General features: G+C 40.9%; 1 protein-coding gene across 50 annotated transcripts in view; it reads right to left on the bottom strand.

The window, feature by feature from the left end:
* Nucleotides 1–653: 653 nt before the first annotated feature.
* MAPK10 (mitogen-activated protein kinase 10) overlaps nt 654–23,710 on the bottom strand; it is a 317,031-nt gene continuing 293,974 nt past the window's right edge. For 31 of the 50 annotated variants that reach the window (XM_065597550.1, XM_065597549.1, XM_065597569.1 and 28 more), the window contains 3 exons: nt 16,846–16,909; nt 14,994–15,071; nt 654–2,809 (listed from right to left, as the gene is read on the bottom strand). In XM_065597550.1, coding sequence (XP_065453622.1) covers nt 2,667–2,809; nt 14,994–15,071; nt 16,846–16,909 — 285 coding nt within the window. In that variant the 3' untranslated portion in view covers nt 654–2,666. Of the gene's footprint in view, nt 2,815–14,993; nt 15,072–16,845; nt 16,910–23,710 lie in introns of all 50 variants that reach the window. The other 19 variants (XM_065597575.1, XM_065597582.1, XM_065597578.1 and 16 more) reach the window with 1 other exon arrangement.

Genomic DNA, 23,710 nt, shown 5'->3' with positions numbered 1-23,710 from the left:
ATGAATAGTACCGCACAAGAGAGTGGTCATTGTTCTAGTTTTGACAAATTAAACTTGGGAGAGTGTCCACACACCTCTCTACAAAGCACTTCCCAGCTACTGCCTGTGTAGCTATGTTCACAGCATTACTATCACTGCACGGAAAGTCTTCAAGTCTATGGCATGTTTGTAGTAAGTTGCACTCATTTAATAATCTGTCACTCCAAGAGGCTCACCCTTTTTTGGGTTGAGAAGACAACCCAAAATGGTGCACACCAGGGGGATATAAAATGGAGGTGAATTCTCTATATTTTACTAGTGTTAATGTATGATGATTGAAATCTGGAGCTGATATCTGCTATTATTGCTAAGGAGTCCCCCTCAGTGTTATTGCTTTGACACGCCTACAATGCTTTGTGGTATCCCTTTAAACCCTTTCACTAGTATTTGCATTCACCTGAAGCTGGATTAAGGTCATGTTGCTAAACAATAATTTGATGTTTCATGGCTTTAAGAGAGAATATTGCTAAATCTATTTAGCAGTAGTAATTTATTGTTTATATTTATTGCTTTCACACCTACTGCTGTAACTGAGTTTTTAGAAAAATCACATACATAATTTTGTTTTCAATATATGAAAAAATGTAATGGAAAAAAAGCCACCAAAACATACCTGGGGAAAAATTACTTTATAGTGTAATTTCAAGACCACTCAGAGCTACTAACTCTGAGATTACATTACATTTATTCTTTATTTTTATTTTACATACTTGAGTGGAAGCTTTATTGTTTGCTTTTTACTCTGGACAAAATCTCAGTTGATATTCAGATATTTTCCCCAGCTTAGGGATGGCAGATTTGTCAACTGTCCAATCAAATATTTGTAGATTCAAAAATTGTCATACATTACAGTTAAATAGAATAAGCTATTTAAATTAACTCTTCCTGCCATTTGGATGAGGCATACATTACAGATGGCACAGCACATTTGGATAAGAGGAGAGAGATGTGAACCCTAGAATTCTGGCTAAATTCCAACTCAGACAATTGCATTTTGCCTACCTAAAATCCTCATTGCTGTTTAAGGCGGAAAAACTGTTCTTCACTTGCCCTAAACAATTGTGTAGTGTTGCTGTATGCTGTTAAAAGACCTGACACTACTCTCTGCGGCAAGTTCAAAGTATTATTATCTATCAAAATCCAATTGATATTTTCTCAATATTGGCTTCTTTAGAAATATGCAAAAACTGCCTGAGATCCTGATTGTTACACTCCCAGCTTGGCTCCTGGCTGGTAAACAAAGGCAAAGCCTATTAAGTGTATGAGAATATTTGACCATTCAATTTACTAACCTGCTGTGTGTAGCCCAGTTGGTGAAGCATTTTGAGGAATCAGCTGATTTGTCACCGGGGGGAAAAAAGGCTGAAACGAACTATAGAATCAATGGTGTCCAAGTAATGTAATTCCCATGAGGGAAATTATTTAAAGGGAATTCAACTCCTTTGCAGCAACAAATACCTAGAGAGGAAGTAGACTGCAAACATCCCTTGTCTGCAATCCTGGCTTACCACGCACCTAATCATAAATGATACATAAAAATTGTGTACATCCTTCTTGTTATCTGAGCCTATCCCCCCACATTTTAGCTCCTAACACACACATACACATTATAATTAACAATGATAAGCCTATCTATAAACTAAGAAAAATAACTCACTGTCTTATCACTATGAAAAGTTTGTCTCTGAAGTCCTTGTGGGCTGAGATATTAGGTATTCACAGGACAACTCCTCCATCCTCAACCCCAACAGCCCCCAAAGACAGATGTGCTTCCTTTTAACCTGGTCCTAACTCATATCTGTTCTAAAAATCAAAGCAACAAATGTTAGCATGCACCACTGATGCACATTTTCCTTGTAAATCTCCATTCCGTGCATCCTCCGTACAAACCAGTATTATTAAAAATATATATATCAGTTGAAATTTGGGTGCTACATCTTCAAGGGTCTGAGAGAGCTCAGGCTTGACTTATTATTTTTGCTTTTACAAATCTTATATGATATACAACTTAATGAACAAATTGAACAGATTATATACTGGCAATATGTTACAGATGTATTTACGTAGTTCACATGAAATGGGCCAATTAGTTCTAGAGTGCATACTGTGTATCTCTATATAATGTATAGAGATACACAGTTGCACATACTATCATACACATTTGTGTGTGCGCTGTACATGTACTGAGATAAATGTGTGTATATCTGTCTAAGTGGGCAGAAGTAGATAAAATAGATTAGCAAGATAGTGAAATCAGATACACACACATACATACGTAGAGTGGCTACTGCACACCTTGTCATGCCAGTGTGAAAAGGACGGTTGCAGGTTGCTGGTTTTGCAGCCATTAATTTTACATTTTATGGAAAAAAAGGCTTCTTTAATTCCCCTTTTTTTTCAGTAAGCATCATTGGAAGAAGACCAAAGCAGAGCAACTATAAGTTAAATATATACTTGAGCTTAGCTGCATTACATAACTCTGTAGGAGAAGCAGGCTGAAAAGGGTTGTTTCATTTAAATCTTTATCTTTTATTTCTCTTCCTTTCCATCGTTTATTCTTGTTATTATTTTCCCCCTAAATTGCCTCATCTTCTGAAGAACGTTGGGTTTCGCAGGCAGGCGGCTAGTCACCTGCAACAACCGAGGGGTCCTGCAGAAGCTTCCAAGCTGCTGTCGGTGTCAGATGCCAGGGTTTGGTCAGTGGACATGGAGGAGATGTCGTTGACAGATGAGGATGGAGGGAGGCTTTCGCTGCTGTTCACTGCTGCACCTGTGCTAAGAAAATGAACACCAATGTGATTAAACCTGAAACCCAAGGAATCCTTGCAACTTGAAGACAAATGAAGCATTTCTTGTTGCAACAGGGATTTGGTCAACACATCATTTTAAGCAACAGTGGAAGATCAACAAAAATAGGCCATAGAAAGCCCAACCCTGGAGCCATACAGGTCAATGGAAGTTTAGCTATTGACTTTGATGGCAGTAAGATTCGGACCATAATGCTTCCTTTTCCAGCCTCAAGTTCTAGTCTTGATTAACATTTTAAACTACAGAAGTTTTGGTGGAAACATCTACCTCATGAGGCTGTTTTGAATAAAATTCATGTTGCATTTCTTATAAAGTGACTTCAATGATGTATCCTCTTAGAGCCATGAAAAAATCAGGCTAGGGGTTTGTGGTCCGCTGAAATTGAGCCTGAACAGACTGTAGGAGGCATAAGCCAAGTGAACAGAAAATATCTAGGAAGATTTGAAAATCTCCTAGTCTCTGTGAACAACTCAGATTGCTAGTAGATAGTTTGGTGGAAGAACTTGTGGGATCCAATTATGCAAAGAATGAAAAAGTATGCCATGTGATATTATCAAGGGAGGAACATCTGGGTTCAATGGCTAAAGCACAGAAAATGGGGACAGAACTGGTCTCTGCCCCTGCTACTGAATCACTTAACCTCTGTGTATCTCAGTTTCCCCCATCTGTAAAATGGAGGATAATAGTAAACTTCCTAACCTTCCCAAATCAGTTTGCACTTTGAGATTCTCAAATGACTAGTGAAATATTATGGAGAATGATTATTAGCATTACTAAAGTTATTCAGAGAGAGAGAGAGAGAGACAGACACACATTCATCCATATATGGCAATAATATCCATGTGGTAAATTGTACAATCATATGAAGAATGAATTTATCATGTACCTTTGATAGCTTCCCCAGTACTCCACCCACAGGGGTGGCCAACATGAGTCTGAGAAGGAGCCAGAATTTACCAATGTACATTGCCAAAGAGCCACAGTAATACATCAGCAGCCCCCATCACCTGCCCACCCAACGGCAGCCCCGCCAATCAGCACTTCACCACTGCACCTCCCGATCAGCTGTTTCGTGGCATGCAGGAGCCTCAAGTGTGGGGGAGGAGTGAGGGCACAGCAGGCTCAGGGAAGGAGGGGAAGGAGTGGAGTGGGGACAGGGCCTGTGGCTGAGCAGCGAGCACCCCCCAGCACATTGGAAAGTTGGCGCCTGTAGCTCCAGCCTGGAGTCGGTGCCTATACAAGGAGCCACATATTAACTTCTGAAGAGCCGCATGTGGCTCCGGAGCCACAGGTTGGCCACCCCTGCACTAATCCATCCCCCGTAGGACTTAACATCCCAGCCCCAAACAGCTGGCATTCATTTTTTGTTTTGTTTTGTTTTAAATTAACTTGCTGATGTGCTGCTTCTCTTCCAAATTTATGCTAGCCAAGGTGTGAGATGGTTAGATTCAGTTCGGCCTTACTTACAGCTTTTATTTACAGATAACAATTTCATGACTTTAACATTTGATATCATATGACCATGCAGGGCTGGAAACAGGAGATCTCCATTTGAGGACCTAGCACTTGTTTCTTGCCCTGCAAGATCCTGAGATATCAGACATTAAAGCTGTTGCATTGTTAGGGTATAGAAAAACAATTCTAGCTCATTTTTTGAGGTTTCTGCATCCTGCAGTTAGAGTGATGGTACCTGAGGCAGGATACAAAACAATCCTATTAAATATTTAAAAACTCCAAAACAGTCTTAAAATATTATTTTAGCAGCATATGGCATATACAGAATAAATGACAGTGTGGGATGGAATCAAGGGTTGAATGTCACTCATTTAGGATAATCTCACTCACTTGTGAGTTACATGTCCATCCCCAACTCAAGCCTTTGTACCATACATTTCATATATTCTCTGTCCCCTCCCACACACACACATCACTACATATAAATAACGAGACACTCACACAGATGATTGAACAACTCCAAAAGTCTGCCTAAGGCCAGAATTGCTTTCAACTACACCTCTACCCTGATATAACGCGGTCTTCGGGAGCCAAAAAATCTTATGGCTTTATAGGTGAAACCGCGTTATATCGAATTTGCCTTGATCCGCCGGAGTGCACAGCCCCGCCCCCCACCCCCACCCCAGAGCACTGCTTTATCGCGTTATATCCGAATTCGTGTTATATTGGGTCACGTTATATCGGGGTAGAAGTGTAGTTTATATTGGCCATGCATTTGTAACAGTGAGTAGTTGGTTAACTATTAGCCTCTTGATTTGATTCTGTAAAATTTGCAAAGTAATGCAATGACATTTTTAAACACAGCACGCTTTGTCTTCCTGATTGAAGAATTTCATTTCTCATGGATCTCTACATATTTCACTGGTATTTATCTACAGTTTTCCACATGCACTTTTCTTTATCATTACACTCATTCTAGGCTATGGAACATTATATTTAAATATCGTTCAGCCAAAGCAGGTGGGTTTGAACAGAGGCAGAGCATGTCTCACTAGTCGAAGATTTTTTAGAACAAAAACATCTCATTGGCTTTCTCAGTCTCAAACTACCTGACAAAAATCTGCTGTTTAGTCATGGACATTGTTAAGGTCTGATCCAAAGACCACTGAGGTCAATGAAAAGAACCCTTTTGGCTTCAATCAGCTTTTGGATCAGATCATTAGTGGGCCATTTCTTTTGGCAGGTGAGCAGCCTCATTAGAGTTTGGCAACGTAACAACAGAAACTGAATGGGTGAAACCTTTTGCTTCAGTATGTGCCTGGTTCTGCACCATGTGCGTCTGGTTTTGCACCATGGAAGTCACCATTCAATTTGGTGTGTAGGATCAATCCCTATATCTGAGGAAAGGGCTCCCCCACCCTGTCCTTTGAAGTTACTGCTTTCCTAGCTTTAAGCATAATTGTCATATAAAGTGGCACAGAGGCGACATAATTATTGTCCCAGCCCCCAAATGCTCAGATTAACAACAACAATAACAACAACAAAAACAACAGAAAACTGAATTGGATGATTAGAGAGTTCAACAAACAACATAAATGCTAACACTGAGATGCCCAGCCAGTTCTGGTGAATAACGGTAATGCCTAATTGGCCATGTTCTGCACATGGAAGGCATCACAACAGCCTGTTCCTGAAGGGATGGGTACCAGGTGGAGCAGTACAGTAAGGAGAGGGCTGCCTTTGAGAGAAAAAACAGCCAAGTCAATGATTTTGTTGGTTTCATAGAACGCTGCCAGATTGATGCTTTAGCTAGTGCTGGCTCCTCAGGACAGTGTTATCTTCAGGTTATAGCAGGTAACTGGCAGTCAGACCTCCTGGGATCTGTTCCTGGCTCTGTTACTGACTTGCTGTGTAACCTTATGCATGACACTTAATCTCTCTCTGTTTCAGTTTCCCCATTTGTAAAATAGATGCAACAATATTTACCTGCTTCACAAGGTTGTTGTGAAGCTTAATTAATTAATATCTGTAAAGGGCTTTGAGGCTTTCAGATGGAAGGTGCTATAGAAGTGAAAAGAAAATAGCTGCAAGAAATATAACAGCATTTTTGCTTACAAATATCCTGTCTCTTTGTTCAGTAAACTGTCACCCCTCCTCCATTGGAGAAATTAGGCACAATGACATTTTTTTCTACAAATTTTGGGGGATTAGCTCTGGCCACCTTTTGATACTATCGTTTTGCATTATATTGCTTCCTAGACCCACCAGCTGCTTATCTTGATTTCTGTACATTGTGGCATTATGAGGAATACTCTGCAGCAGACTACTAAAGAAACAAAATCTTTAAGCCCTGAATGGTACACAATGATGGCATCTAATGAACTAAACACTCAGGAGAAAAATCTGGGGGTCTTTGCAGACAGCTGAATGGAAACATTTCCTCTTTGACAATAGTTATTAAAGAAATCCAGCAAGAAGTTGCTTTGTATTAAGAAAGGAATAGAGACTAATAATGAAAATATGACATTATATAAATCGATGTTTTGCCCTCACCTGGACTACTTTATTCAGTTCTGGCCACCCAGCCTCAAACATGACATAGTAAGTATGGAGGGTTGAAAAACTGACAATGAAAATGATTTGAATAATAGGAAGGCTTCCTCATGTGGCAAGACTAATAAGATTCTTTGAAGAAAAGGAGCGTGACATGATTGAGGTGCATAAAATAATGAATGGTACAGAGAAGGTCACTCATATGATTCTATTTACCCTTCTGTATGGTAAGAGATCAGGAGTCACCCAATGAAATTAAAAAGCCACAACTTTAGCACTGCTAAAAAGAGTATTTTTTTTTAAAAAACAATGCATAATGGTCCTAAGGAACTCACTTCCCCAAATATTATTGAGGGGAGGAGGTCAATGGGATTCAAAAGCGGATTAGTCAGGCATCTGACTACTAGGATATAAATGTGTAAGGGCTACAAATCCTCATGCTTCAGGTCATAAGTCAACCTCTACTAAGTCCCTGGGGTTAGGAAAAACATTCCCAGTGGGCATGTTAGTGAATAAACAAGTGCATGTGACATAGTAGACTTAATTATGCAGAGGCATTCAGGTTTTAAAGCAGATAGCAAATATATCAGAAGAACTTCCCTTTTTCATCATGCAAAGGGAATTGCCTGCACATTTTATACCACGTTCAGGAAGAAAGAAGACATCGTCCACTGATATGCAACAAACAAGTTGGATTCGCATTGCAAGAAGAGAAATGCTGTAACACAGTCAGCACAGGCCAGGACTTTCTGATGCCTTCCACACCACTGCATCCGTATTCTCTGCATTAGGTCCTACTGCATAATCTAGGGCGATTGGACATATTTGGAATGTTCACACGCCAATGCTAGGGCAACTCCAGTACTCTGAAAAAATTATCTACCTATGCAGAAGATCATGCTCTGTAGCATTTTGGAAAACAAAGCTAGCGATACCTAATATTTTGACAGAAATGCCATATCAAGAACAGCTTGCCCTTAAATAAATATTTAATTTTGTAACATGCCCACAGTCAGCACAAGAAGGGATCTTCTCCCAGCACTCCTCAGCACCAGATACAGATATCTAACATGCTCACCCCACTGCTTTGCAGCAAGTAGCTAGGTTTTACATTTCCGAGTTAGCAAATTGCTTCTTGGGTCACAGTTTTTGTGTGTAAACAACCCAAATGCCTTCTTGCAAGGCAAAAATTCCAGTTAGAATTCAGGATCCTGATATTCCTTCTCAGACTTCTGGTTCAAAATTTTATTATGAATACTGACTTGTAGACCCTATAGCCAATATTGAAAAACAAATAAAAACCCCTTCACTTGGGAGAATGCATTCAGTTCTGGACATTGTCTACACATTTTGTCTTTTAGATCACTGGTCCAGGGGCCAGTGTTTGGAAACATTTACTGTCCTAAAGAATAAGTGCTAGATTGCCAAAGAGCTTCTAGATACCGTACCTTAACAATCATGCCACTCTGGTTATACTCTTGTTTTTTATTTCCATTTGAATTCCCAATTGATTTCAACAGCTGATATCACACAAAGATTCATGTTTTAAATCTCTTTAAAGCTAGGATAATAAAAAGATTTTTTTTAAGATATAAATCCCTGGGGCTTCTAATTGTCCTTGGGTTCTAGATACTGTGGTAGCAGCTAAATTCATGTCAGATTTCAAGTGGGAGAACAAAAGCAAGATGATAGTGAGCATGACTTCATTTTAATGCCTGATATCTCTCAACCTTCCAGGAAGCTTTATACTATTGGAAAGCCAGGACTCCTTGTTTTCCAATCATGACTCGTTTGAATCAGCATTGGTGTCGATCCATATAGATCTGACATACCGGCCCATAAAGACAATTTCAACCTTTCTGTACAACGCTGTGGGGGCTGGGGAGTGGAGGACATCATGCATCTGAAGGCTCCTAAGGCTGTTACAGCAAGCTCCCTAGTCTGGGAGGTAACAGGAAAGCTACAGATCTGAAGACCTTGCACTGCAGGTTAGCCAGATCACAGTGCCATGGAGAGTAGCAACTTTCATTCCCTGCTGGAGGTTTCCAAAGTTGCATGCGAGAATGTGTGTCTCCCTTAGAAGGTAATCAGAAGACCTATCAAGCATCTGTGGAGGAAGGAACATTAAGCCTGATGTCTGGGGCCTTATACCACTTTCCAGAGGGCTATTTCAACCACAGGTTCTATTTATAGTCACATACAGAGATTTCTCAATGTTGTGTCCCCAGGCTTCCTTCTCACTAGCCACTCTCAGTCTAGCTGACTGGAAACAATTGGACAACAACTTCCTTCAGCCGTCACGGTGGGTTTCAATCTTAATCCTCCTCAATTGCAACACTGGTGAGACAACACAATACAGAATGCCAGAGAGGGACTGATACATGGTTCCCAACAGAAACTTGTTTCTTTTTAGGCCTGGGCCTAAGAAGCTGACAAAGCCTATCAGACCCAAACCTCACAGTTCTCTAATCGGGCAAATACATATTTATTTTAAGGGGATGGGAATAAAATGCTGCCTTTCTGCCCTGTAGTTGACTTACGGTATGATATGCTTCATATTTGAGACCAAATATAAACTGACACTTGTTATTGTTTCTATGATTATTCACAGGGATAGAGAGAATCCCAAATTCAGGCCTTTTTTTATGAATGGAAAAATATTTAGGGGTTGTGGTGGATAATTAGCTGAACATGAACTCCCAACGTGACACTGTGGTCAAAAGAGCTAATGGAACCCTGGGATCCGTAAATAGGGGAATCTCAAGTAGGAGCAAAGAGGTCATTTAACCTCTGTATTTGGCACTGAAGCAACAGTTGCTGGAATACTGTGTCCAGTTCTGGTTTCTACAGTTCAAGAAGGATGTTGAGAAATTGGAGATGGTTCAGAGAAGAGCCAGGAGAATGATTAAAGGATTAGAAAAGATGACTTATAGTGATAGACTCAAGGAGCTGAATCCATTTAGTTTAACAAAGAAAGATTAAAGAGTGACTTGATTAAGTATCCACATGGGGAATATTTAATAATGGGCTCCTCAATCTAGCAGAGAAAGGTATAACATGATCTAATGAAAGCTAGCCAAATTCAGTCTGGAAATAAGGAATACATTTTTGACAGTGAGGATAACCAGTAGAACAATTTACCAAGGGTCATGGTGGATTCTCCATCACTGACAATTTTTAAATCAAAATTGGATTGTCTAAAAGAGCTGTTCTAAGAATTATTTTGGGGAAGTACTGTGGCTTGTATTACACAGGAGGTCCAACTAGATGATCACAATGGCCCTTACTGGCCTTGGAGTCTATGAGTTGACCTTTTGTATGAAGCAAAAGCAAGCCAAAGGAAAACCAAGTCTTACTCAGCCACTTCTCTATTTATATTTTGTCAAATTACTTCAGAAAAGGGACCTGAGAACTAGGATCTAACAGAAACAAACATATTGATAACCAGCAGCTATTTTTTTTTTATTTCTAATGGTGCTTTGGTTAGCATCATCAGGAAGTTCATGGCCCAATCATAAATAACCATTAGTGAATAGATTATGCTAAAATATTGACCATTCACTTTCCATTAAAAACAAAAAATGCTTATAATCTTTAAAGTATTCCATCTAAAAAGTCACTACATTTATAGATGTACTAATACAGCATGCCTGAACTGACAAACAGCCTGGCTTTGTGAACCTAACACTAGAAGTATCCATCCCCACCATCTCTACATTTTTGTTCTTCAAATAGTGCCACCTGGAGTGTATTGCAAGTATCTAATCTATTTGAAATTAATTCAGAGGCTTGTCTTTGCTACCCGCCCGGATCGGAGGGTAAAAATCGATCTCTCGGGGATCGATTTATTGCGTCTCATCGGGACGCGATAATCGATCCCCGAATCGACACGCGTACTCCACCAGCCCAGGTAGGAGTAAGCACCATAGATGGGGGAGCCACGGCGATCGATTTGCCGCTGTCCTCACAGCAGGGTAAGTCAGATCAGATACGTCGAATTCAGCTACGCTATTCCCGTAGCTGAATTTGCGTATCTGAAATCGATCCCCCCTCCCCCCCGTAGTGTAGATGTAGCCTAAGCATTCAGATTATTCTTCAGGAGTTAAAAGAAACACTGCAAAGGTTGAACTCTGGATTCTAATTAATGGCAAAATATTTAAAATGCATGTTCGAAATAACTGGGCATGAGAGGACTTTTCTAAACTTTAGGTTAGGGGGATGGGGAGGAAAAACAAGGACAGATCTCCAGCTAGGCATCATAAAGTTCAGACCCACTCTGGCACCAAGAAACTAGTTTTGTGAAGGTAGTCAAACAGGACCACATTTTGAGAAGTAACCTCTAATCCTGCATTCTCAAAACAGCACATGCATCTTTTTGTACATACAAAAGCCATATCCCTGTAGGAAAAGAGACATTTGGAAATGATGCAATTGTGCATCTAGCTACCTGCTGATTTCTGTGCACAAATAGCCACTTTCAAAATACCCGTTTTACTCACACAAGCAGACATATATAGCCAAGTCTTGGGACCATGTAAAAATTAGGCCCACTCTGTCAGGGAGCTGGGTACAGTTTCTGAGTCTCTGCCTTAGCCATGGCACAGGTTAGCTGCAGGGGTTAATGGCATAAGAACACTGCTGGATTGCGGGCAGCAGGTGACCTCTAAAAACTGACCACCTACATGCCAGAGTCCTGGGTATACACATTATTTTAGGTGTATTGGAATTAGAATTTATACACCCCCCAAAGCAAATACACAAATAAAATAAACTCTGTTTTGATTCTCCCTTTTCTTTCACCCCACGTCTACTGTTTGGGGTAGATCCTAAACTGTAGCCAATATACAGTACAGCTGAACAGGAGTTGGCGGGCAAAGGTCATTCCACTCCAGCATAATTTAGAGCACAATCTTGTAGCTGCTTATGACCCCAACTTGGTCTGTTCACTTGTTGAGATGTAGGCAGAAAGTTTGGCTTATATGTGAGAACAGACAGTATTTCCAAGACAGATTAGCATAATTAAAAGATGGGAGAAAGTGCTCCTCATTTTAATAAGATACTCCTGGTAGAGAAATCTAAGCAATCTCCTAGCATATTCTTGGTGGAAGAGCACAGCAAAGAAGTCAGGGAGTTCCCAGGCAATCTCAGGCCAGCCAAGACATGATGTGACAAAGTTTCCTATGAAATATAAACATTTCAATGATGCATGAAACATCTGGATTTATCTGTAACACAGATATATTTAGAGATACCAAAATGCAGCAAGGTTAAGACTGTTAAAAAAGTAAAGTAATTCATTCTGACTAATTGCAAAAATTTATATGTATATAAAAAGGAAATATTTTCAACCATCAATATGCCCTAACTAACAAGTCTCCAGGAGGTTTGACTAGAGAACGGCTCACAGCATTTACAGCTGTTAAAAGTACTTCTCACTGTGTACCTGGAAAAACAGCAAATCTTCAGGTGGCAAAATATACAAGATGCCTTTTGGTTTAGCTTGCAAACTCTAGGGGTTTGACACTCCACTGATTTTACCTCAGTAGAGGTATTAAAATGGAGATTCAGGAAGTTAAAATGGGAAGTTTGGTGCTTCTATTCTTTGGCAAAACAGGCCTCATTTGCATTGAAAACTAAGGGTGCCTCCATTTGCCAAGCAAACCATAAACTCTCGCACAATTCATATTCTTTTGATCAATACATTACAAACATGAAGTGCCCTTGAGGGAAATCTACAAACCTCAGTGGGGCTATCCTACCAAGACCTCAAAATAGAACTTCAGGGATGCATAACCCTTGTACTGGCCCTCTGCACAGTGCTGGATTTCACCCACAATGCACACTTTGGTAGACAGCACTTGCTATGGAAATCTGCCCCATTCCGTTCATATCTTAACACCTACACAGTGTGTGTTGAGGCCACTCTCCTCCATAAATCACTGCCTAAATGATCTGGATGACCAGGCAGGGCAAGATCCTCAGCCAATGTAAGTCAGCACAGCTCTGTTATATTAAAAGGAACTAAGCTGACTTGCATCAGAGGGGTAGCCATGTTAATCTGAATCTGTAAAAAGCAACAGAAGGTCCTGTGGCACCTTTAAGACTAACAGAAGTATTAGAGCATAAATTTTCATGGGTGAATGCCCACTTCATCAGACGCAAGCTGACTTGCATTAGCTGAGGACCTGGCCCACACAGTGCAGCCTCCCTTTACTCAGAACTGTGGTAAGAAGTGCAAATAACCAGATCCCAATTACTGAATATGCACCAAAGGTGTTTTTTCAAATCCTCCTCAATCTGCGTAATCAAATCCAATTTTCACCACGATGCTCAAAGGCTCAACTACTTTATGAGGGCTATTTTCTTCAGAAAATGTCTCTCTAGCCTTAGCCCATTTTGGTATTTAATTTGCTAAGTAATAAAATTTAAAAAGTTTTTTGTTATAAAGGTAATGTTTCCACCCTGCTGTACCCTGAATCTCAAAATTGGCATATTTGTTTGTCCTCATATTTTTAATAAAATAATTAAAAATATATCTTTCAGAAACAGAGGCCTAAAAACTGGGAAGTTAGTGTTTCCACAAAACAGGCTCCCCTCCCCACATTTGATTTTAAAGGAAGTTGCTACAGTTGTTCGATGCTGATAATGAAAATGCAATTGAAAGGAGAATGGTGAAAGAAAAACACATAAGAAATTGCAATTTTGCATGCTCAAAAGTGTTTAAGTAAACAAAACAAACCAACAAAAACCTTCTGCATAGAGGAAATGGAACAGGGAAGAAGTTCAGTTTTCTTTTTATGCAAACATAATTCTTGGGTTGGCTTTATGAATTACTTCTCAAAACAAGCAATTACATTATTATTTGCACATAAATTAGTATCAAGCACTGCTATTTAGCAGAGCAATGTTAAATTACAAGGACTTATTCAAATACCTGGCAGGCCTTCAGATTTATTTTTTCAGTGATAGTACAATAATTCCCTACCTCAAATCTGCCTGTAATGTACTTCACCAGCTACTCTGCAGCAACACATTGATTGCCTTTCATATCTTTTTCCTTGTAGCTGAAATCAAGATGCAATACCAAATCCCTAATATTGCCAGTCAGCACTGTATTGACTTATCACACTTGCATCATGTTTCCCCTAGTTCCATCGCTGAGTAATGGTGCATCACATGGTGTCACACTGGGTTAGTGCGTATGAACATTGGCAAGATGAAAGATGACATCAACATGCTCAGTGCAAAACAGTAAACATATAGGGACACATCAAATGTTAAGAACCTTTTGATTAAATATGACTTTTCCAAATTGAACGGTGAACATCTACTCACAAGAAATCAAAGTGGAGAACAGTGCAATTAATAATTAGAATGTATTGAAGGTTGTTTCATGCATAGATACATTCCTACAGGGATACAAATATTTTAAATCCGGATGCCTAATGTTTGTCTAAAAATTTATGTCTCCACAGTTACCCGTTTGTACACATAATCACCGTTGGTATACAAATGTTTGTTTGCATGCATGTGGATTTTGCTCATTTTGAGCATACGTATTTTGTTTAGGGATCCTTATGTGAAAATATGGCCCTTCTAGTCTATTTGCTTACCCGGTCTCAATCAATATTTCAAATAAAGTGTTTTAACATTATCAGAGCTTCTGAAAGGATAAATTACAGTAGTAGGTCCAAATAGTACACTTGTGCAGTGTACTTTTGTGGACATAGGGCCAAATTCTGTGCTAGAATAAATGGGCACAGATAGATTTACTTCAATAGGTTTTGCTCATTTAGAAATGTAATGCGCCATCACTGATATTCTTTTTCCTGGTGGTTCTGAAAATATTAACCATTCCCCATCTCCATTTCAGCACTGGTACGAGTATTGCATTTGTATAGTCCTTAGAAACGCCAGTGCTGCTGAGAAGATGAGTTCAGCGAGAAGAAATCCCCAAAACTCGCATGGAATCTAAGTGGCATATTTTTTAATATTAAAGTGACACTGGAGTTCAGTTAATAAAACAACTCATTATAAGCACTAAATTGTAGAATACATTTTCAGCTTCAGATGCATAACTGCAGCCTCTCTATGCTGCTGTGGAAAACACATTAAGGTTATTCATTGGGGTTGAGTACCTGAAGGAGAAGGCTGTCCTTTTACTACTCCATTTTTAGTTTTTTCTTCAGAATTCATTACTTCCTTGTAGATCAGTTCTGTGAGAGACAATTGATGCAGTTATGAAAGTAGCTAGTTCTTGTGCCCATGAACAACGTAATGCTATAAACTGCTAAATCAGTCACTCTCTCTCTCTTCTCTCCCCCACCAATTATCCCTCCCCCCCCCCATCCTTGTTTCTGCTGCTGGAGCCATTCAGGCAGTTTTGGCATGTCCTCTGTCACTTTAGTACTAGTGAAAGGAACAGACTGTTGTAACTGAGCTCACATTCCACGTCTGGCACTGCAAAATAGACTTTAGCACAGCAAACTCGGTGTGCTGAATTAAGGTAACATAAGACTCTTCTTTCTGTGTACCAAAATTAAGCCACAAACACACTAGGGAGTTTTAAAACATTTATGCAATGCATTATAATGATTTAACACTGGCCGCATGGGCCAGTCTTTAAAACATACGAACTGGGAGTGAAGCTAAACCTTTCCAGATGATTATGTAATAAAGGAATGCAAGCATTAAACCAACATTTTTCCATGCCCTCTTGCTGCCTATGTAACCATTTCCCATTTGTTTTTGCTGGTTTCTTTTTATTTCTCACACTTAGCCCTCTTTTCTCCTACCTGAGAGGAAGAGAGTTTAAGAGCATTCTACCAGCCTTCCACAATCTCATTTTGCCTACTTGATCTTTAGCAAGTCTTTCTGCTCTATCTGTCTAAGTTTGCTTTTTTGTGTGTGTGTGTGCTTTTTAGACATACACCTCTACCCCGATATAATGCTGTCCTCGGGAGCCAAAAAAAGCTTACTGCATTATAGGTGAAACCGTGTTATATCAAACTTGCTTTGATCCACCCGGAGCGTGCAGCCCCGCCCCCCCGGAGCGCTGCTTTACCGCGTTCTATCTGAATTCGTGTTCTATCGGGGTAGAGGTGTATATAGGAGAGTATAATAGCTAAGCTGTTTTAACGTTGCATTATCCAGAAGTAGGGCTGGCACAATGACTTTAATGCTGTTTATCATGGGCCAGATTCTGACACGTTACCCCTGTTGAATAGTACCTTATTCCCCGAATAGTGTCCTTGACTTCATTGAGTATCAGAATCTGGCCCTATGGTCTTTGCTAAACAGTACCTGGTGTATCAGGCAATAAGTTCTATAATGTACAGGCCTATTTCTGTCATCCTTACTCATGTCACACAAGTAGCCCCCATGAAATCAATGCACCTATTCACACAGTAAGACACTACTCAATATAAGTAAAGATAACAAAATTAGGCCCATGATGAGCAATGCCATGTGGTTTCAAATGAATATGGAACTCCTTTCCATTTCCTGCCCTGAATGGTTGTATAGTGTGTGTTAAAACAACTGTGACTCTCCAAACCCGAGACGGCTGTATTTCAGCAGCGAATGGACTGAATCCTAGGGTTGGTTAAATTTGTAGAGCATCCTTTGGGATGAAATTCGCCTGTATCCAGTGGGACCAACTTATGGCTTTCTGTACCCCTTTAAACCCTATTTAAGGCCTTGTGCTGGTCCCTTGCATAGGGCAGAAATTTCACCCTATAGAACTATCATCATCAGGCTCTGACCTACTGTAAAACAGAATTTGTTCACAGATCAAATATACTACTTATTGGTGTTGTTTTTAAATCCTTTGGAGACTACAGGTGTAACTCTAGAAGCCTCTTCTATATTTACCAACAAAGTATCAGTACACAGGGCTAAACTGACTTCAAAGAAGTTATTCTGGATTTGTACTGCTACATCTGAGAGCAGATTTGGTCCATATACCATATATCTTTAAAATGGGATTACCTTTCCATTCCTCAATCGTATGTTCTCTTTCATCCAGCTGTTTATCATATATCTGAGGAGGAGGCTGTAGAGTAGAAACAAAGATCGGTCAACAGGCTATTCCTTTATATTAGTAAGTAAATACAGAGTAAGAATTTCTGAATGTTTTTATATTCGATCATTAAAGCGATAAAATTCCTGGAAATCAGCAGCTCAAATAAAAGAACCAGTCTGCTTGTTCTCTCACTCCACCCCACACCCGTAGTAAGTACTGCTGCAGTTGAATAATATCATATCCTGAAAGCCATGCCATACTGCCCTGCAACGTTATTCAAATAATCAACACTGGCAGGAATGACGTTGCAGCATCAGCCAAAATCTGCATTCCTGATGCTGGAATGTTTAACCAGAATACAGTGTTTAAAGGCAAGGCTTCAGGAATTCAGCCAAAAGCAGAGAAGTATTAACCGGGAGGGGTCCAGGTGGCAATAGACCTGCCTTACCTATGGACTCCACATTTTGATTTATCTGAGAGGCATTCAGGTATGCTGAAAGGCAGCATGGTTTAATAGTTACAGCATGAGACCGGGAACCAGGAGCTTTTGAACTTTACTCTTGGCTCCCTTGATGGCCTTGGCAAAGTCATTTGAACTCTCTGCCTCATCTTCCCATCTGTAAAATGGGATGAATAGTACTCACCTGCCTGACCTGAGTGTTGCGCGGGTTAATTACTGAATGCCATGAAGATGTAAAGTCTGATAAAAATGTGAAATGTTATCTGAGATTTTTCAAACCCAGTTAGCAGATTTTATCTGCAAACCAAGATGACTTTAGGAAAGTCACACTTTTTCCCCCTCTTCTCATTGTCTGTGTGTGCCCAATCCCACTTCCCCAGGAAGAGAGAGGCTGCCCACGAGGATTCTGCAAATTGGTAGGGTATTCAGTTTCCAAGCAACACATTAAACGGTGAATTCATAATCTCCAGTCATTATACAGTCAAAATTGTCAGAGTCTTGTGTAAATCTCCTTCCCCAGGCAGAACAATTTGGCCCTGGGGAGGGAGAGTTAGCCAGCCGTGTAAGTACTGCTGGCCTTTTCAACAGAGATTGCATCCCCAGCATCAGCTTCCATGGCTGCAGAGCCCAAGTAGATCATGGGCTCTGCACGGCTGGTTCTGCACAGCTGATGCCTCTGGGCCCATGATTTGTCCATGATGTGAATTCCCTACCATCTTCATTCCATACCCCAGTGTAGATATGTAAGAATAATGGATTGTTTGGTTTGCTGACAATTCCCCTTCTCCCACCAATAAAAACCTGAAAATGTATTTTTAAAATTTTTCAGCACATAAAAATTAATTTCAGATTGAATAAATGTTTCATTATGACAGAAATCAAAAAGTTTTGCTTTGATTTCAACCATGTAAAAATTGATCTTTTAAAAATCAAATTAAAGAAAATTTCAAAATAGTCATTTTGTTTCAAATGTGTCAGAATGAAACACTTCAATTTGTCAGATTTTTTTTTTAAGTTTGTGGGGTTCCCCCAAAAAACAAATTTGGCAAAACCAACACAAATTCACAAAATATTTCAGTGTCACCAAATCTGCATTTTTTTTTTTTTGCCAAAAAATGTTTTGGCTGAATAATTAGACCAGCTCTACTCCAATGGTCTAGAAAAACAAAGAAAGCAATCATAAGAAATCCATGAGAATTATCAATGTGATGAATCTAGTCTGGATTTGATTCACACATTCATCCAGCATTTTTGCCATATGTATCTTTCTAAAGAAACAAGGGCTGGATTTGGGATATTTAAAATGGCTGCTGCCACACAATAGAAGCTGTTTTAACTATAACCCAACCAACCCAACTAATCCCTCCTACTCCACACTCCTCTTGCCTGGTAGTTTCACCTCAGAGAGGCTTTTTTAATTGCTGAGATCCTCTCCTGCCTCCCTTTCTGATACCAAACACTGTCTCCCACCAAATCCTTCTTAACACCCTGTCTGCCCCAAATGCTTCCCCATTATGGAACTCTCCTGCCAATCTCCCTGACAACAGCGACAACTTCCCAGGGACCTTCTTTCACTTCTCTTCCTTTCTGCTGTGGCACTTTTCATCACTCTCCTCAGCCTCAAGGACCCTCTCTCTCCCCTTCAATATGTGAAATCCATCCTCAGTATCAAAGAGGCCAGATACACAGGGTGCAATGACTCCCAACACTATGGAACTGCAAGATTAATAACCATTGTACGCCATCAGATACAGGTTGCGCTGTCTAGCATCTGTAGTGCAGTATAGGGAGTGGGTAAAATAGATACCCTTTCATCCCCAAGCTCTCTCTAACACATGTTCAGTTGTAATTCACTGAGAAAGCAGAGCTTTGCTGCAAACACCTAGGGAAGGATGAATCTGTTGGATGAATTAGCCAGGAACAGGAACAGCACCCCACCTAAAGCCACAAGTGACTGTGGCAGAGGCCCAGTGTCCCAACTTGGACAGCTGCTGGGGTTGCAATTGGTTGGGTCAATGGATCCATGACCTGACTGGATTTTCCCCCAATAAGCTGCCTAGAAGAGAGACCATGGGTGCAAGAGAGGTTCCTTTAATTCCTTCTTGCAGCCTACTCAATATCATACTTTTCTAAGTCATGTAGCAGTACCAGCCTTCTCTACTAGCTGATGATCTACTATGAATTGGGTCCAATCCCAACCTGCTGCTGACCCCATTGCCTCCCTTTATCAAGGTTCTTAGGATCATCAATATAGAGCCCAGGATGAGCTGGGAGAATGGGCATCCTTGTTCACCAATACCTCCAGGAGTTTCCAGGTGCATCATGGGAAGGCGACCATTGTGTTCCTATTAGGACTATCCAGTACCAACCACACAGTCACTGAGTTCATGATATCTGGTTAACTAGAGAGTGAAATTTTCCTCACAGGATTTTGAGACCATCATTCCAACAGAGGCTCTGCTTGCAGCAGAAGCAGCTGTGGGTGTCAAAGAAAAGTACGGCAGAGTAACCACTGTGGAGGTGCAGGAGCGGGTGAGTGCAATAGAAGGGACCATCTACTGTACGGGTGCTCCTCATGCACAATGGCCCAATCCAAAGCCCACTGGAGGCAATGAAAGATTAACTTCAAAGGGTTTTGATTAGGGCTAGGGGTCAGAGAAACTCCTGTATCTTTGTTCTGTCATAGACGAAGACCTGCATCTCCAGGTCTCGTTAGTCAGGGCAGGTAACGAGAGCTAGCTGCTTGAAGGCCACTGAAGAGGTGACTGTGGCAGGGACAGATCCTTAAGCAACTCACACAGCTTCTCTACAAGTGACAGCTGCATTTACTGCAAGGCTGTGGGTGGGAGATGAGCTTTGCAACCGTAACTGTCCCCTTGTGCATATGTATTATGATACATGTTTGTTCTTCATATATTTCTCAAATAGTCTAAAACAGACAAACATACAGTGTAACATCAGATAATGCTCCTAATTTAGATACATGTGAGTCATATATTCTATTACTGGGTTTGTGCCAGAGGAACAGAGTCCATGGAAGTCTTTTCTACGCAAAGAGCCATTGCCTTATCTGCTGCAAGCCACACAGTATACACATTGAATGATTCAACAGCAGTGCCTTTTTCAATGGACACTTGAAGCCTTCCCTCATTCAGTGCGCTTTTCTCCATGGTATATACTTCGTGCGCTTTACTCCATGGTCTGAAGGAATGCCTAACATAGTGAATGCTAATGGGAAGGGGGTAGGTTTAGCAGATAAAATAAAAAAAGAACAAGTTAAAAATCACTTAGAAAAGTGAGATGCCTGCAAGTCACCAGGGCCTGATGAAATGCATCCTAGAATACTCAAGGAGCTAATAGAGGAGGTATCTGAGCCTTTAGCTATTATCTTTGGAAAATCATGGGAGACGGGAGAAATTCCATAAGACTGGAAAAGGGCAAATATAGTGCCCATCTATAAAAAGGGAAATAAAAACAACCCAGGAAACTACAGACCAGTTAGTTTAACTTCTGTGCCAGGGAAGATAATGGAGCAAGTAATTAAGGAAATCATCTGCAAACACTTGGAAGGTGGTAAGGTGATAGGGAACAGCCAGCATGGATTTGTAAAGAACAAATCATGTCAAACCAATCTGATAGCTTTCTTCGATAGGATAACGAGTCTTGTGGATAAGGGAGAAGCTGTGGATGTGGTATACCTAGACTTTAGTAAGGCATTTGATACGGTCTCGCATGATACTCTTATCGATAAACTAGGCAAATACAATTTAGATGGGGCTACTATAAGGTGGGTGCAAAACTGGCTGGATAATTGTACTCAGAGAGTTGTTATTAATGGTTCCCAATCCTGCTGGAAAGGCATAACGAGTGGGGTACCGCAGGGGTCTGTTTTGGGACCGGCTCTGTTCAATATCTTCATCAACGACTTAGATATTGGCATAGAAAGTACGCTTATTAAGTTTGCGGATGATACCAAACTGGGAGGGATTGCAACTGCTTTGGAGGACAGGGTCATAATTCAAAATGATCTGGACAAATTGGAGAAATGGTCTGAGTTAAACAGGATTAAGTTTAACAAAGACAAATGCAAAGTGCTCCACTTAGGAAGAAAAAATCAGTTTCACACATACAGAATGGGAAGAGACTGTCTAGGAAGGAGTACGGCAGAAAGGGATCTAGGGGTTATAGTGGACCACAAGCTAAATATGAGTCAACAGTGTGATGCTGTGGCAAAAAAAAAGCAAGCATGATTCTGGGATGTATTGACAGGTGTGTTGTGAGCAAGACACGAGAAGTCATTCTTCCGCTCTACTCTGCTCTGGTTAGGCCTCAGCTGGAGTATTGTGTCCAGTTCTGGGCACCGCATTTCAAGAAAGATGTGGAGAAATTGGAGAGGGTCCAGAGAAGAGTAACAAGAATGATTAAAGGTCTGGAGAACATGACCTATGAAGGAAGGCTGAAAGAACTGGGTTTGTTTAGTTTGGAAAAGAGAAGACTGAGAGGGGACATGATAGCAGTTTTCAGGTATCTAAAAGGGTGTCATAAGGAGGAGGGAGAAAACTTGTTCACCTTAGCCTCTAAGGATAGAACAAGAAGCAATGGGCTTAAACTGCAGCAAGGGAGGTCCTGGTTTGACATTAGGAAAAAGTTCCTAACTGTCAGGGTGGTTAAACACTGGAATAAATTGCATAGGGAGGTTGTGGAATCCATCTCTGGAGATATTTAAGAGTAGGTTAGATAAATGTCTATCAGGGATGGTCTAGACAATATTTGGTCCTGTCATGTGGGCAGGGGACTGGACTCGATGACCTGTCGAGGTCTCTTCCAGTCCTAGAATCTATGAATCTATATGAAGCAAGGCTTTTACAGGATTGCCAGGTCTACATGCAGGTACGCTGAAGCCATACTTCAGGTGAGTTGTCCGTGACCTGAGGTGAGGTCTGAAGTACCTAAACAGATTTGGTTGTGGTCTGTGAGGAGGCCACAATGCCTCAAGGAGGTTGCCAGGTTGGAGTCTAAGCCACATGGTGAAGGGGGAAAGTGTCTTGGCAGCTTTGGCTGTCACCCGCAACGGGGCTCTGCTGTCTCAGCAGGTCACGAGTGCAGATCAGATAAGAGCTTTTGACTATATGGAATGATGTTATTGTTAATAAAACCATGACCTTTGTTTTCCACACAAACACATCTCTGTCCCTTATTACAGCCTGGCCTGCAGCAGCTAATCACTGCAGCTGAAGCTGGTGCTAGATTCAGCCAAAGCCACTGAAATCCCTGCTGGAGACATCTTTTTCTGCTGATCATGGCATTGTGAAGCTCACTACTCAACCTAAGAATGAGAATTCTAGCCTCGTCAGTGACAACGGGAATGCTGTGAACCAGGGTCCTCCAGATCAGCACGCCTGACAGACTGTCGCTCAGCCAGCCTGCCAGCCCTAGAGCATGCATTCTCTAATGAGGAAGTGCGGAGAGCACATGGGGAGAAGAGACAGACAAGGAAACCCTCGAGGTCTATGAATTCACACAAGAGCTACAGCGGCTTTCTGCTTCATTAAGCAGCTGGCTCTAGGTTTTGGGTGGTGGTTGCAGGGGGATACATTTGCCTGAGCTGTAGTCTGAATCACACCAGCAGAACTACTGTGTCTCTGTCAGAGAGACCGGAGCAAAGCAGAGAAGAGAAATTGGGAGAGAATATCCTATGCTTATCTTCCTTTCTAAAGAGCTCTGGGGAACAGCTTGCAAAGAACACAGGCAGTGGTTAAAATAGATTGTAACAGGCAGGGAAGCTCTTCCCATGCCATCCAAGGAGAAGGAGGAGTGATGCTCCCCCTGGTGAGGGAGAACAGAGGGGACTCTCCCTCTGTTTTAAAGCATGGAATTAAGGAGTAAAAAGGAACGGGTGTTCTCAAGCACATTATCTGTCCCACCTCCTCATACAATCAACATATCTTTTGCTAGTGTCTCTGCTAATCTACACCACCCGATGTCTCAAGCAGGCAGCTTTAGTTAATGTAAGAGGCTACAAGAATGGCAGCAGTAATTATTTTACAGATCAACACACTCTGGGAATTGAAGTATATTTGGGGGATCAGGCACAACCTAATCTAACCCACAATCAAATACCTATTTAGCTAGCAAGGTAGTCAAACATAAGTGACTAACCTCCAGATTTCACACTACTAGGGTTCCAGATACTCCAGCCGGTTCACCTGTTCCAATGCTGTATCAGCAGTTACATTACTAACCTCTATTTTTAGAATTTTAGAACTCTGCTATAAAATTTAGCTCTTGGCAGAAACTTGGCTAATATTCAGCGTGACGATAAGATATTAAGCTTGTGATTCCCATTAGCATTAGTGGGAATCACATGTGAA

The sequence above is a fragment of the Chrysemys picta genome, chromosome 5, assembly GCF_011386835.1.
Source record: "Chrysemys picta bellii isolate R12L10 chromosome 5, ASM1138683v2, whole genome shotgun sequence".
Taxonomy (NCBI): domain Eukaryota; kingdom Metazoa; phylum Chordata; order Testudines; family Emydidae; genus Chrysemys; species Chrysemys picta.
Note: the sequence above shows the minus strand (reverse complement) of the source record. Positions and strands in the feature narration are given on the sequence as shown.